Here is a 17081-nt window from a genome sequence, read left to right as displayed (position 1 = left end):
AAATGCAGCAATTCCAACTCCTAGGAATTTATTCAGGAGAAATTAAAACGTTATGTCCACAAAAAGACTTGTTCACTAATGCTCACAGCAGCTTTATTTGTCATAACCAGAAATGAGAAAAATCAAAATGTCCACAAGCAGAATTAATAAATACATTATGGTATCTTCACATAGTACAATACTAGCCAGTAATAAAAAGAAACAAATACTAAGATAGGCAACAACACAGATGAATCTAAGACTCTATGCTGATCAAAAGTAACAGAACCAAAAGCTTACACTCTACATGATTCCACTAGTACAAAGTTCTGCAACAGGCAAAACTAATCTATAGTGTAAGAAACAGTGGTTGGGGATAGGGATGAAAATGGGATATAGAAATAAGGGAACTTTCTGAGGCAATGGAATGTTCTGTTATCTTGTGTGGGTAATAAGATGATACATATATATATATGTATTCACATACACATGCACATTTATCAAACTCATCAAAGATCTGTGCATTTCACTGCATGTAAAGTAAATCTCAATTAAGTTAAAAAAAAAAAAAGTCTTCCAAGCTAGCCTACTGATCTAAATTCAATGCTTAAATATTTAACTTATGACACCTTTGATTAATTTTATGAGCCCTAAATTTTAAGTTAAAAGCTAAGTCCTTCTATTGTCTAATGAAAGCAAGAGCAAAATAAAACAGGAAAGACAGTAGTAAAAAGGAACTAATATTTACCAAGTATCTACTATAGTTAGGTATTTTCCTACTGTCTGTTTAATGCTCACAACTTCTAAAGATGAGTCTAGTATCCCTATTTATACATGAGGAACTTGGAAAAATTACTAAACCTCTAAACACTCAAAAATATTGCTTTGAAAAATTCCATACAAAAAACGTAAATAGTGTGGGCTGCAGTGGCTGGGCAGGCAGAGTTCTCACCTGCCATGCCAGAGATCTGGGTTCGGTTCCCAGTGCCTGCCCATGCCAAAAAAAAAAAAAAACAACATAAATAGGGAAACAAATTTTCTAATCATATATAAATCCAAATAAATCCAAATAAATATTGGAGTAACATAAAAAAGCAAGGTTTTTAATCATGTAAAAACAACAACAACAACCATATAACTATATATTAATTTAAGAGTTTTCCTATGACCCTAGCTGGGAAACAAAATTTCTAAATTTTGTTTAGAAAAATTTTGTGGTATGTTTAGCCCTAAACATACCACATTCTAAAGAGAAAACACTGGGATCAGCCACCAATCCCTGCACAGTTTTTTTAACAGGCAACTGGAATGAGTACTGCAACCAGCAACCTTCACCCAGTCTTCACTCAGCCCCCCAACACACCCCTACATACACACTATACACATTTCCACACATCTTTATCTGCCCTCCATAACTCACACACACCCTGCATGCCCCACACGTCCCCCACATACCACACTTGCCCCTGTAGACACACCCCCCACATATCTGTACCCCCTGCATATATCCACACACACACCCTACACAGCAAAGAAGACAAATGATGTCCAGGAGAGTGATGTTTCAGGAGAAAATCATCAGATGGTGGACAGAATCTGCTTAGGGAAGAATGTTGGCTTTTGCAGGGTACTCCCCTCGCCACTTCTTTGTAGTATCCAAAGCAAAAGAGGGTTCCAAGTCAGCCATAACGCACAGACTCAAGGACCCACTAGAAGAAGAGGCGACAGGGTAGTAGGCAGGAGATTTGCATATCTGCCCAGCAATCCCTGAGCAGGGAAGAGGGAGAGAGGAGCCACAGAGGAGCAACCATCCTCCCCAACTCAGCACCCTGCAGTTGCCTAAGAAGTCCTGTCGGCTGCCCCAACTGAATAAAAAGGCAAGCAGGGCTGCTGCTCTCCCAAATCTGGGGACTGTGGAACAGGACAGCCCACGAGACCCCCAACAAGCTCACAAACAGTCTCAAGACATTCTTACCATATAAAGTCCACTGGAGGCAATGGCTGGAGAAAAACGAAATACTTTAAAATTTAAACCCTATCAAATTTAGACTGTTAAATCTCAAAGCATTCATTAAATCAGAATGTTCATAAATTGTAAGCACTACTTACCAAACAAACCATGACAATACTGACCACAAGCAGTGAGAATCAAGGATTACATTACAATACCAAGTTATAAAACACATCAAGGAATTTAACTATCAATATTTTTTTGCTTTCCTAAAATGTCTTATAGAAAAATGAGGGGTGGAGGTAGTCAGGTTAGTTTAGAAGTATGCATGAAATTTGCAACAGAATACATGAAAAAAACATAATATATATTAATTCCTCCTCTGAAGTTAACATGGCTTATTATCTAATCCAATTTTCTTTTGTAATCAAGAGGAAATCTAAACTCTACCCAGAGGCAAAATAGCTCTCATGATAAGGCAGCAACCAATATATGAATCTTCAAATTTGCATACTTTTCAGCAAGTCGAAGATACTATACAGTATATATTTTAAAGACTGATTGTGCTAAGTACAGTAAACAGGACCTTTGAGTAAGAGAGGCAATGTAGAAAAAGAATTTCCAATCTAGAAAAAAAGAATTAATAAAAATAGGACTTCATAGACTTGAAAAAGACCTAAGAATATGAATAAAGTACAATGGACCTATTGCCATTAACAATATTGAAAAACAGTAAGAATCATAAACTTTTCCATTTATTTTATGATGAAGAAATTGAGGCCTATAATGATTACATGATATGTCAGGAGCAAATAGCAATGTGTACTCAACACAAGTCAATTTAGAAATCTCGGTTACATTCAAGTGGGTTAATAACACATTACATCAAAGTAGACTATTTGCTCTTCCCAAATATCCCCTTCATTTCCTCACCTTTTCTCCTCTCTATCTGGAATGTTCTCCATCCCCATCACCACCTTCTGAAATCCTACCAGTCAGTCCTGTAAGGCTCATTCCAAAGGCAACTTCCTCCACTGTTCAGCCTTCCTCAATTATTCCAGCTAGAAGAAACATATTCTAAAGTCCCATAGTGAACTTTCTCTGCCGTATTTAGCATTTGTCATTTGTATATGCTTTTTTTCCTTTACTAAACTGTAAACACCTTAACAGCAACTACCTTATCAATCTTTTCCCCCCAATCCTCCAGATAATCAGACATTATACCCTGCACACAGGGAAACATCAGTATGTACATACAAAATGAATAAAAAGGAAGAATTATTTCAGTTAGAAATTATAATTATTTATTTTAATATCAACATCATCAAATAAATTGCTTACTCTAAATTTATAATAAATATTAATAGAAAAAATATAGAATGTATAGCACTGACCCTTGGTGGCCCAATAATCATGCCTGTCCACCTTGTAAGTGTCATATCTTCATCATCTTCCAGGCCCCAGCTAACAGTACCATCGCCTACTCCTTTTTGTCCTTCTTCAAGTTCTTCCAACAAGCGAAAATTACGAGGAACTTTAACTCCTATACAAAAGAATGTCAATATAAACGTAAAAAGCTCATAATTATAAGAGCTACAAATATTCAAATTCAGCTTTTTCCAGATTAAGCTTTACAAATCATTCCCCCCAAAGACAAAATCCCCTTGATAAACATTCTGCCCAAGAAAATCTTGGGTCTAAAAACCCCTCAAAATGAAAGTGCTAAAGAAAATACTATACCACACATTAATAGCTGTTTAGAACATGTATACAAATTCTTTCAAGTTTATACTGACATAAAGCAATCATAAAGAAATGATTGTAAAGTATTTTCCCTCACTGAGGTTTCTGTTCTACCAAGTACACTGCATTAACTAAACAGGCATGATCATAAAGTTCAAAAGCCTAAATTTCATCTGCATATACTCTGTAAAGGTTTTTAAAGAATAAAATTATGTTCCATCTTAGAAAACACTATAAGGTACCGTTTTTGAAGAATGCTAAAGCAGGCCCGCCTCTGTCCTGGTCTTTTTTCTTCTCTCATCCAAACCAATGGGTCCTACCACTGCATAGAATTCCACCTGGGGAATTATCTGGTTGGAGAACACATTTCCTTTATATTCCTAACAGTTTCCCAAGATACTCACCTTCTTGCCTAAACTAGCAAATTTTTTCACAATTCCTTGACCCTTCTCACACCTCCGCTCCACAGCACTTAAACCTCAATCACTTGTTACTTTATTTCTAAAATCTTTACACTGAAATCTTCCTCTCTGCTTAGAATATACTAGTCTTTCAGTTCCTACTCCTTCGTTCTCACTGAATCCAGTCTTTTCCACCATTTTGCCCTCTAATTCCTTGAATCCAATCATAATTTTTCCTGGGATTATTGGCCTGGTCTCTCTACCTAGGAATGGACTTCTATGTCCTTAATAGACTCCTCCAACCCCAAGCTCCTATTAAACATATGCAAATTCCCTCAAGACTCCTCTTCTGTCTCTCATACACACACACACACACACACACACACACACACACACACAAAATTATGAGGCAGAAAGGAAAAAATGACATCTGATGAAAAGCAGTTGTCATTTTGTGTAACCTCCCTCTCCTTTTCAATCCAAAATATCTCCTTCACTTAACCAATTCAAAATAAACCTTCTGGACATATAACAAATATCCTAAAAGTACTACAATTTAAAAAAAAACCTACCTACTTTTTGTATTTGCTTCATTAAATAATGCTTGGAAAATGTGGGTTATAGAAATGGAGCTAATATAAGTCACAATAAGAAGTGCAGTAATTATTATAACCACCATAATAATTAATAACCATTTCTTGTACCTATTCCATTTAATCCTAAAAACATCTACTTTAGAGCTGTGGAAACTGAAATTTAGAGAAGGTGGTAGATAGGTCTTAAAATCCAGTTTTTAGACCAAAGCTGTTCTTTTAACCATTCCCAGTGGTTTTGAACACAGGCCTAGGAATCAATCTGCCTACATTCAGCTTCTAGTTCTGCTGCTCACTTGATATGTGACTCCAGGCAGTTTTCTCATCTGTAAAACTGGAACAAGAGTTTCTACCTCAAAGGATCATTGTGAAAAATAAACAAGGTAATCCATAATAAACACAATAAATATTGACTAGTTAACTTCTGTATTAACAGAAGTGTATAAGTCTTCTATTTACTAATTAGAGTGATCACTGAAAATTTTATTCTAAGATACAAATTTCTATTTACATAACACTAGAGCAATTGTTTTGTTTTTTCTTTTCCGGTAGATGTACAGTCATGATCTCCACAGTATATTACTTATTGAACTCCTTTGAAAGCAACACTTAATAAGCTTGACAGCCCTTCCCATTATAAAGACATTTCCCCCACAAGAATAATTCTAAAATTTGCATTAAATATCCTTTTCATTACCAGCTATTCAAGTGACTTTTATGAGCCTCCAAAACTACAGTGTGACTAGCTAATACTAGAGTTTACACCATCTCTCTACATAGCATTTTGGGAAAATTGTTAAGATTAACAGATTGGGAATGGTAATATTTAAAAGGTTATAACTATTTTGGATGAGATGCCAAACGAAAATAAATAGCAAGCTACATTTTTTCTTTTCTTTTTTTATTTTTGTTTTCTTTTTCTTTTTTTTATTTTTTAATTTTATTTTTATTTTTTTTTCAGCTATGTTCCTAAATGCAGGGCTAGTGCACTCTAGTTTCATTTCATCCAACTACAAACACCTATGGAGAGAAGAAAGCCACAAGATGGGGATATTGCTTCACAAACACTGCAGTGAACACAAACTGCTCCCTGCATTTCTTGCCTTCTGTGAATCCTTTTCTGCAATTGTCTTTTTCCTGTGTGCAGACATACACGTGCTCTCTGCGTTTAAACAATTTTATTTTTAAATACTTTAATCTTTAGCCTGAGACCATCACTTTTAAAGACAAAAAAAAAAAAAGGTAGCCCAATCACACATCCCTATTTTTTTAGCTACAACTCTTTTAAAATGCTGACAATTTTTAAGTCTAGAAGAATCTGAGATTTCACCCAGTCCAAACCAACACTTTTAAAAAAAGAAAATGAACGCCAAGAAAGTTCTGCAAAAATACTGAAAAAAAAAAAAAAAAAAAAAAAAAAAAAGAATGAGAGGCAGACTGTCTTGGAAGAGCAAGAGCTGTGCTCCACCCTGAAGTAAGCTATGAAAGTTAGCAATACCCCATACAGTAACTGTTTAAAAAGTTGAAAACATGACCATACTTCAACTAGAGATATGAATGAAGCTGATCAGGATAAGACTATGGTAATTCAGACCACAGGTTAAAGGATGATATGGTCCACAGTTTAAAACTTCAACTTCTATGTGAGACCAAAGGGAGAGATGTTTATTTGGTGCAAAAATTTATATTTTGGGTAGCGCATTACCTAATTTAACTTGTATGGTCAGTTTAGATGAACACCATAATAAGTACATAATAAATAATGGAATCCTGAATAGGGTGTGAGATCTTGTTGGCTTGTATAGGTTAGTGTGGTGCCCCAATATATCCCAGAGTAATCTGGGCACTGAATAAAAAAACATTTGCAAAGTCTGCTTGAGGCACTGGGGAGAAAGGAGGAAATATTTAACTTTCCCATTTGGGGAATTTCTGAGACTCTCTCAAGTACTGGGAACAACTAATTCAATAGGCTGAGCCGTTGATCTTGGGATTCACCCCTATGAAATTTATTCCTGCAAAGGAAAGGCTTAGCCTACTTATAAGTATGCTTAATCTCTTTTGCTGCTCAGATGCGGCCTCTCTAAGCCAACTCATTGGCCTCCCCCTATGTGGGACATGACTCCCCAGTGTAAATCTCCCTGGCAATGTGGGACAGAACTCCTGGGATGAGCCAGGACCTAGGGTTATGGGATTAATAAAGCCTTCTTGACCAAAAGAGGAAAGAGAGAAATGGGACAAAAGTTTCACTGGCTGAGAGATTTCAAACAATCGAGAGGTTATCCTGGAGGTTATTCTTATGCATTATATAGACAGCCCTTTTTAGTTCATGGTATACTGGAATGGCTGGAGGGACGTATCTGACACTGTTGAACTGTATTCCAGGAGCCTTGATTCCTGAAAATGACTGTGTAAATTTATAGATTTCCACACATAGCTTTTATAAGGTGATTGTGAAAACCTTGTGTCTGACACTCCTTTTATCCAGGGTATGGAAAGATGAGTTAAAAAAAAAAAAAAGGATAAAAAATAAATAATAGGGGATAAAGGGTAAAAAAAAAAATGGGTAGGTTGAAATACTTACTAGTGGTCAATGAGAGATGGGGTAAGGGATATGGGATGTATGAGTTTTTCTTTTTATTTATTTTCCTGGACTAATGCAAATGTTCTAAAAATGATCGTGGTGATGAATACACAACAATATGATGAGATTGTGAGCCACTGATCGTATACTATGTATGGATTACATGTGTCTGAAGATTTCTCAATAAAAATGTTAAAAAAAAAAAAAAAAAAGATATGTGCTCGAGTTCCAGCTGTGTTACTTGGGTCTGCTTTCTCATCACTAAAGAGAGACACATTTACTTTGTAGGATTGGTGTGAGGGAAAAGAGGAAATAATGACTATTATCTCTTCAATATCAGATCTCATAATTTCACACAAACTCAAAAAACATAAAATAAATCAAATTCATAGCACCACCTGCAGTTTATCTCCACTATTTCACACTGGAAGAGTCATACAGTTTAAAAGTGTTTCATATAGTAATATTACTGGCTGATAGTGACCAGTCTGAAATGTACAAATACCAAAAAAATCTACATCATTGTAAATATTTTGGTATATTTCTTTACAGATTTTCTATACATATTTGGTTTGTATATATTTTTTAAACGAGACCGTATTACTTAAATTTTATAATTTCCTTTTTTTTCTACTTATGAACACATATGTATGTGAAACATAAGTATTTTTAAAGACCCCAGTGAAGAATGCTATTTTAAAGTATTAGTTTTGTTGGGGAGCAGGGCAGGGAGACTTCACTGTGCATCCTTTTACCCATATGACCACGTGAATGATCACTTACTCAAAAATTAAAGGAGAAAATCACAGTAGGAACTGAATAAAGTATTTTTCTCTCGTTTTCTAATCCAACTTAGATGGTCCTAAGGACACCCAAGTCTGCTATCAGCCCCTTTATTCTTTTCCCTACTGTCCAATATATCTGTGGGATTAAGAAAGAGGCTGCCTGTGTCACCTGTGTGATAGAGATGATGGGACCATTCAGATTTCAAATCTATCTTGTGGGTGTGGCCAAGTGGCTTACCTACCCCCTGCAGTTCTTAGACATAAGGGTTTCTGTCCCTCTTCAACAAACTGGATGAAAAGTCCAGCCTGTAATTTTAGCTCCATGGTTCCTGCCTTACCCTGGTAGTTTCTTGGCTTGGTTAAAAACATCAATTTATTGAGCATTTACTATCAGACAATTATTTGCTAAACACTTGACAAGTAAAAGTATTTCATTAAATCTCACTGTATAAGACATTAACCATCACCATTTGACTAGGTAAGGATTTACCTTAAATCAATTATTAAGGCATATTTTATGAAACTGCTGATATTCGGACATATTTTTCAAACAACAAAAATAGCAATTTCACAAGGTCCAATCTAACTACATGACAAGTATATGGGTTTCAAAGCCCATGCACAGTCATTATTCTCCACTGCCTCTGCAGGGAACCACCTGGATCTTCAATGGCACTCACCAAAGGTTTCAGCTAAAGTGCCCCCAATTCCTGCAAACTTAATGGGGATGGGAAATGCACTCTGGCATAATAAATTCTGATCTGCACTCTTAAAAAGAATCTTTCCATAAAGTAAAGCATACTAAATTAACACTTTTTATACAAATTCTAATTTACACATACTGGATGTACTCAAAGCAAAATACTTCTACTCAAGGAAATAACATAACCATCATTCTATATTTTTCAAAGTATTTTCACATACAGTCATTCTATCTGAAAATACAGGGAAAATATTTTGACTTCTGATAGACAGATACAGCTATATTTTTCAAAGACCAGAGATATAAAGTAACCTGTTCAAGATCACAGCAAGTTAGTCAGTGAATTAAGGCTAAAATTCAAAATTCCCAACCTGGGGTAAAATATTCTTTCTGTTACTGCATACTGCATCTCAAATTCAAGAAAATAAAGAGGGGGAAAAAAAGGGACCAGATACATATGACTTAAAATAAAGACTTGTTTCAAAAGATATCCATTATTGCATTCACTATGTAAACAGAAGCACTGCACAGAAAATTTTAAAATTTAAATTCAGACCCAAAATTGGAAAATCTTTCTGGTTTTTCAGTGCTTAAATTAATACACTAATACGAACATTCTTAAAAGTTTCAATAAATAATATTTTCTAATTTTTCAGAATTTTGAAATTTAAACATATGTTTAGCTTTATCTTAAAATGTCTGCCTACCTTAATGGAACTAAAAAATTATGAAAACACCACCATATAAAAGAAAACAGTTCGCTTCCTGTTGCCTGCCCACATTAAACAAAAAAAAGAAACAAATTAGGCAGCAAAAAGTAATGCGAGACCTACATCATATCATTCATTGTCTTTTGTGGGAGGGCAGGTTACAGAACAATCATGCATAAAATACAGGATTCACATAAACCACCCTATCATCAGGACCTTACAATGATGTGGTACACTTGTTACAACTCTTGAAAGCACATATTCGTAACTGTGTTAACTATAGTCCATGGTCTAACCTAGGATTCACTGTTTGTGTTTTCCAGTCTCATGGATTTCTTTTTAAATTTTTATTCTAGCACATACATAGAACCTCAAAGTCCCCCTTTCAACCACATTCAAATATATAAATCAGTGTCGTTAATTATGTTCACAATGTTGTGCTACCATCACCACCACCCATTACTAAAACTCTTCCATCATCCCAAATAGAAATTGTAATTTTAAGTCATAAGTCCCTATTCCCTAACCCCATCCCATTCCCTGGTAACCTATATTTCAGATTCTGACTCTATGGATTTGCATATTCTAATTACTTCAAATCAGTGAGATCATACATTTATCTTTTGCATCTGGCTTATTTTTACTCAATATGATGTCTTCAAGGTTCATCCATGTTGTTGAATGCATCAGAATTTCATCCCTTTTTATGGCTGAATAATATCCCATTGTATGTATATACCACATTTTGATTACTGATTCATCAGCTGATGGACACTTGGGTTGTTTCTATTTTTTGGCAACTGCGCATAGAGGCATAATGCCACTTGGATCATCAGTGTGCAAATATCTGTTAGAGTTCTTGCTTTCAATTTATAAGTGGAACTGCCAAGTAATATGGCAATTCTATACTTAACTTTCTGAGAAACTGTCAAACTCTCTTCCACAGTGGCTGTACCATTTTACATCCCCTCTCCAACACTTGCAATTTTCTGTTTTTTAATAGGCCATTCTAGTGGATATTAAATGGTACATTGCAATTTTGATTTGCACTTCCCTAATGTCTAATGATGTTCAGCATCTTATCAAGTGCTTTTTGGCCATCTGTATATCTTCTTTGGAGAAATGACCTCAAATTTTTTGCCCATTTTTAAATTGGGTTGTTTGGCTTTTTATTATTGAACTGATGAATTTCTTTATATATTCTGGATGGTAAACCCTTATCAGATATGTGGTTACCAAATATTTTCTCCCATTAATTAGACTGTCACTTTATTTTCATAATAAAGTGCTTTGATGCACAAAAGTTTCTTAACTTCAATGAGGTCTCATTTATCTACTTTTTCTTTTGTTGCTTGGGCTTTTGGTGTCAAGTCTAAATAATCAATGCCTAACACAAGGTCAGAAAGATGCTTTCCTACATTTTCTTTGAGGAGTTTTGTAGTTCTGGCTCTTTAAGTCTAAGATCCGTTTTGAGCTGATTTTTGTATATGGTGAGAGTTAGGTGCTGACCTTCATTCTCCTTTTTTTTTTTTTACATGGGCAGGCACCGGGAATCAAACCCGGGTCCTCGGGCATGGCAGGCAAGCACTCTTACCTGCTGAGCCACCGTGGCCCGCCCGCTGACCTTCATTCTTTTGCAATGGAGATTCAGTTTTCACAGCACCATTTACTGAAAAGACCATTCTTTCCCAATTGAGTGGTCTTTGACCCCTTGTCAAAAATCAACTGGTCAAAAATGTACAGGTAGATATCTGAGCTCTCAATTCAATTCCATTGGTCTATATATTGGACCTTGTGCTAGTACCACACTGTTTTTATTACTGTGACTTTCTAATTTGTTTTAAGATCAGGAAGTGTGACTCCTCTAACTTCATTCTTCTTTTCTATTGACTTCTATATCAATTTATTCCTTCACTCAATAAATACCTGAGTGACTACCACATACCAGTTACTATATCACACATGGGTACCAGGAAGAATAAGACCTTTGTTTGACCTCAAAAAGTTTACAATCTGGGAGAAGGGACGATCAAGCAGCCAATACAGTACAATATGAAAAATCCTATAAGAGCACCTAGAAAGGACAATGAACCCAGAAAGGAGCCACAAGTAAGATCTCTTGAAGAAGAAACTTTCCAGATACACCATAAAAATAAAAAAATTAAAAAATCATTTTGCTGAAGAGTAGGTGAAAATATGTAAGATTTTAGTGGAAAGGACAAAACAGAAGTTAAGAACATTAAGAATGAATATGTAGAGCAATCTGTATACATGAGAAAACTCATTGCAAAGATGATAGTTCTTCCCCAATTAATCTAAGATTCTTGCAATTTCAACAGAAATTCCAGCAACACTGCTCTTGGAACTTGTCTAATGACTCCTAATATCCTTATGGAAAGTCTAAAGGCCAACAGTTTGCAGAAAATTTCCAAAGGAAAAAAAAACCAAAGAGAATACATTCCCTAAATATTAAGACTTCCTCATCAGAAATTCAGATAATGTAGAATTAGTGCAGGAATCAACAAACATAAAAGAAAAAACACAAAACCTAACACATGCATATGTGATAACATAACAGAGGCAGCATTACAAATCAGTAGGAATCTGGATTAAGGGAGATTAAAGAGACATGACAACCAAATGTAACCCTGAGTCATGTACCAGAAAAAATGAATTCTTTTTTGTTTGCTTTAAAGGATATTAGTGGGAAAATGGCAGAATTTTTAGTAAAAACTATAGATACAGTTCTGTATCAATGCTAACTTCCTGATTTTGATAACTGTATTATTGAATTATACAGTAATATACTTGCTTTTAAAGTATTTAGGGGTGAAGGGCCATTATGTCTGTAACATCCTTGAATGGTTCTGAAAAAAAGAATTGTGTGTGTACGTGTGTAGGTAGATAAGTAGGGAGGGAGGAAGAAAAGAAGAGACAGAAAGGGAAAGTAAATACATAAAATGTTAACATCTGAGTGAAGGTATATAGGAATTATTTGCGCTGTTTATGTAATTTGTCTGTAAGTCTGAACTTATTACAAAAACAATTTTTAAATCAGCAGGAAAAGGACTTTAGTGGTGGTGTCAGGAGATTTTATCCATAAGGAAAAAACAAAATAAAATTAGTTTCCCTATTTCACAGTACACATAAAAATCAATCCTAGGTAGATTAAATGCCAAGATGTGAACAGCAAAACACATACTAAGAAAACATACTAAGATATCCTTATGACCTTGGAATATAAGAAAGGATTTCCATAAACAAAAAGCACAAACTGAAAAAGACTGATAAACTAAAATTTTTTTTTAAATGCATTTAGTATTATAAAAGATAAGAAGGAAAAAAAAATCCCCAGACTGAAAGAAAATATTAGTAACATACAACAAAGTATCAGTAAACAAAATAAAGAATCTCCCATGAATCAATAAGGAAAAGAAAAAACTATAGAAAATGGCAAATATTATTATGAATAAGGAGGGCCACAGAAGAGGAAACAAGAATGAACAAAAACACTGCTCAATCTCACTATTAATCAGGAAAACATACATTAAAACCATAATGAAACAGAAACATTAGTGTGTGTTTTGTTGTTCACATCACAGAAAAGAGGGAGAGATAGAGGCCAATAAACTGCAGTAAATACCAGTGAATTTTACCACATGTACAGTGGCTACCATCCCCAAATCCACCAGCATCATGGCAGGAACCAGCGGGACTGCAACCCAGCCTTAATGAACTAGTTCTACAAAACCCAGGTGAGTGTGGCCTGATGATGATCTCTGCTTTGGACCAGCTACTTCAGATTGCTCAAGGGCCACAAGGGGCTCAGGGAAGCCATTGTTCCAAAGTTCTTCAGGGAAAAGCAGCAAAGATGACTTAAAAAGGCAAAAACCTTTTTTTTTCTCCTCCTCTTACCACTTCCCATTTCCCATTTGGGAGCAAAAATAGTTTTGGAGAAGTCACAAATTGATGGCTCCAGTCCTCAACACCACCAAAAAACAACAATAAAAACAACTCTAGCAATCTCAGAGCAGGAAAAGTAAATTTCCAGATAAAACTTAGAATGTCCAATCCTCAACAAAGAAATTACAAACACACAAAAAGGAAAGTATGGCCCATTCACAGGGAAAAAAAGAAATTTGCCAGAAACCATCCCTGACGATACACTGCAACAATTAATCAAAGACTTAATAAGCTAAAGGAAACTATAAACACAGAACTAAAGGAAAGTAGGAAAGCAATGTCTGACCACAATAAAGAGACGGAAATTATAAAAAGAAATGAAATTCAGGAGCAGCAAGTAAACGAAATAAAATGACAAACACATGAGACAGATTAAACAGTAGTAATAATGGTAAGTTTTGGCTTATTATAAGGGTAGAGAATGGTCAGAGTGATGTATAATGGTAAGGAACTGATGTGAACAAGGAGAAGAAAGGATCAGTGAACCTTAAGACAAGAGAACTGAAATTATCCAATGTGGACAGCAGACAGAAAAATATAATGAAGAAAAGTGAGCAGACCCTGAGAGATCTGTGAGACACCATCAAGCATACTAACATACATATACCTGGAGTCCCATAAGAACAATAAAGAGAGAAAAAGACAACAAAAAAAGTTATTTCAAGAAATAATGACTGAAAATATTCTAAATCTGATAAAAGGCATGACTATAAACATTCAGGAAACTCAACAAACTCCAAATAGGACAGACCCTTAAGAATCTACACCAAGACGTGTCACATGGCAAATGTCAAAATCCAAAGACAAAGAGGATTCTGTAAGCAGTGAGAAGCAATTTGTCACAAACAAGGGATCTCCAATAAGAATAACATGAAAAATCATGAGGTCAATGTTTCTTGAAGATGACTGTATAATGATATGGCTTTCACAATGTGACTGTTTGATTGTGAAAACCTTGCGTCTGATGCTCCTTTTATCTACAGTATGGACAGATGGGTAAAAAATTTGGATAAGAAATAAATAATAGGGGGAACAAAGGTTAAAATAAATTGAGAAGATTGAAATACTAGTGGTCAATGAGAGGGAGGGGTAAGAGGAATGACATGTAGAGTTTTTTCTTTTCTCTTTTTTCTTTTACTGGAGAGATGCAAATGTTAAAAATGGTGATGACTATGGTCATGACTACATGATGATATTGTGAGCCACTGACTGTAACCATGTCAAGAATGTTTGTATGTCAAGAATGTTTGTATGTCTATTGTTTACAATAAAAAATATTTTAAAAAATAATAAGAAAAAACATCATGAGACCAGAAGAAAGCGGGATGGTATATTCAAAGTCCATAAAAAAAAAAACAACTGTCAATCAAGAATTCTATATCCAACAAAATTATACTTCAAAAATGAAGGAGAAATTAAGACATTTACTAATAAACAAAAGTTGAAGGAATTTATTACCAGAAGACCTTCCTGACAAGAAATGCTAAAGGAAATCCTTCAGGTTGAAATAAAAGGATACTAGGCAGTAACTCAAAGCCATAAGAAGAAATAAGAACATAGATGAATAAAATGCTGTATTGTTGTACTTTGGGTTTGTAACTGCTTTTTCCCCTCCTATATGAATTAACAGGAAAATTTGTAAAATAACCTTATAAATAAATGTTAATGAGCATATAGTGTATAAATATGTAATCTGAGACAAAATATATTAAGGGGGAGGGATGGAGATATACAGGAATACAGAATTTGTATATTATTGCCACTAGGTTGATCCTAGCTGAACTAGATTGTTATTCGTCAAATATGTTCACTGTAACTACAAAGGTAAAAACTAAGAAAACTAAAAATATGTAAGGAAAAGAAAAAAAGGCAATCAAAATGGTATATAACAAAAAGGCAACTAAATACAAAAAAAGGCAGTAAATAGAGTAACTGAGAAAACAAAAAATATACAAGACTAGAAAAACAAAATACCTAAATGGCAGAAGCAAGTCATTTCTTCTTATTACCTCAAATGTCAATTCCCCTATTAAAAGGTAAAGATTGGCAGACAGGATGAAAAAGTATGAACCATCAACATGCTGTCTACAACAGACCCACTTTAGGTACAGAGACACAAAAAGGTCAAAAGTAAAAAGGTGGAAAATCATATTCCACGCAAAGAACAATCAAAAGAGAGCCATATGGTTAATTATTATCAGATAAAATAGACTTTAAGTCAAAAAAGATTACAAGCTACAAACAAGGATATTATATATTGATAAAAGAGTCAATCCAGCAAGAATATATAACAATTGTAAACATATATGTACCTCATAACAGAGCCCCAAAATAAATGAATCAAAAATTGACAGAACTAAAGGGAGAAATGATAGTTATACACAATAGTTGAAGACTTAAATTAAATACACCACTTTCAATACCTGATAGAACATCTACACAGAAGATCAAAAAGGAAACAAAGGGCTTTAACAACACTAACATGCCAGTTTGAAAGGATTATATACCCTAGAAAAGCCATGTTTTATTCCTGATCCATCTTGTGGAGGTAGCAGTTTCTTTTAATCCCTATTCAGTACTGTAGGTTGGAAAACTGGTTAAATTATCTCCACGGAGACATGACGTACCCAACTGTGGGTATTAACCTTTGATCAGAGGGAGATGTGACTCCACACATTCCAGATGGGTCTTGATTAGTTTAGTGGAATCCTTTAAAAGCGGAAACATTTTGGACAGAGCCAGCAGAGCCCATGCAGCCAGAGACCTTTGAAAATGAAGAAGGAAAATGCCCCCAGGGGAGCTTTATGAAACAAAAATCTGAAGAGAAAGCTAGCAGACATTGCCAGGTTCACTACGTGCCTTTTCAGTTGAGAGAGAAAACCTGGACCCCATCAGCCTCCTTGAACCAAGGTATCTTTCTCTGGATGCCTTAGATTGGACATTTCTATAGCCTTGCTTTAATATGGACATTTTCACAGTCTTAGAACTGTAAACATGCAACTTCCTTTCTAAAAGCTGTTCCATTTCTGGTATATCGCATTCTGGCAGCTTGCAAACTAGGACAACTACAGATCTAATAGACACATATCAAACACTTTACTCAATTACAACAGAACACACATTCTTCTCAAGTGTACATGAAATATTTCCCAGGATAGACCATATATTAGGATATAGATCAAATCTTGATAAATTTTAAAAAATAGAAATCATTCCTAGTATCTTCTCAAACAACAATGGAACAAAACTAAAAATCAATAACAAAAGAAAACCGAGGAATTTACAAATATGTGGAAATTAAACAACAAACTATGAAAACAACTAGTGGGTCAAAAAATAAACCACAAGAGAAATTAGGAAATATCCTGAGATGAACGAAAACAAAAATATAACATACCAAATACAACAAAGGCAGTTCTCGGGGAAATTTATAGCTCTAAAGGTCTACATTAAAAAAAGAAAAGAAAAAAGATCACATATCTATAACTGACTTCGTACCTAAAGAAACTAGAATGAGAGCAAACAAAACTGAAAGTTAGAAGAAGGAAGGAAATAGTAAACATTAGAGCAGAGACAAATGAAAAAGAACAGAAAAGCAATCAAGAGAAAAGCAAAACCAAAAGTTGGTGTGCCAGTTTGAATCTGTGGTGGACCCCAGAAAAACCATGTCCT

The 17081-nt window shown here is 34.8% G+C and overlaps 1 protein-coding gene across 1 annotated transcript in view; it reads right to left on the bottom strand.

Moving 5' to 3' along the window:
- The window catches only part of UBE2V2 (ubiquitin conjugating enzyme E2 V2), a 45347-nt gene that overhangs the window by 13932 nt on the left and 14334 nt on the right, over positions 1-17081 (bottom strand). Inside the window, exon 2 of the mRNA XM_077166739.1 lies at positions 3325-3473. Coding sequence (XP_077022854.1) covers positions 3325-3473 — 149 coding nt within the window. The remainder of the gene's footprint in view (positions 1-3324; positions 3474-17081) is intronic.

The sequence above is a fragment of the Tamandua tetradactyla genome, chromosome 6 (genome assembly GCF_023851605.1).
Source record: "Tamandua tetradactyla isolate mTamTet1 chromosome 6, mTamTet1.pri, whole genome shotgun sequence".
NCBI lineage: Eukaryota > Metazoa > Chordata > Mammalia > Pilosa > Myrmecophagidae > Tamandua > Tamandua tetradactyla.
This window is presented reverse-complemented; position numbering and strand designations above follow the sequence as displayed.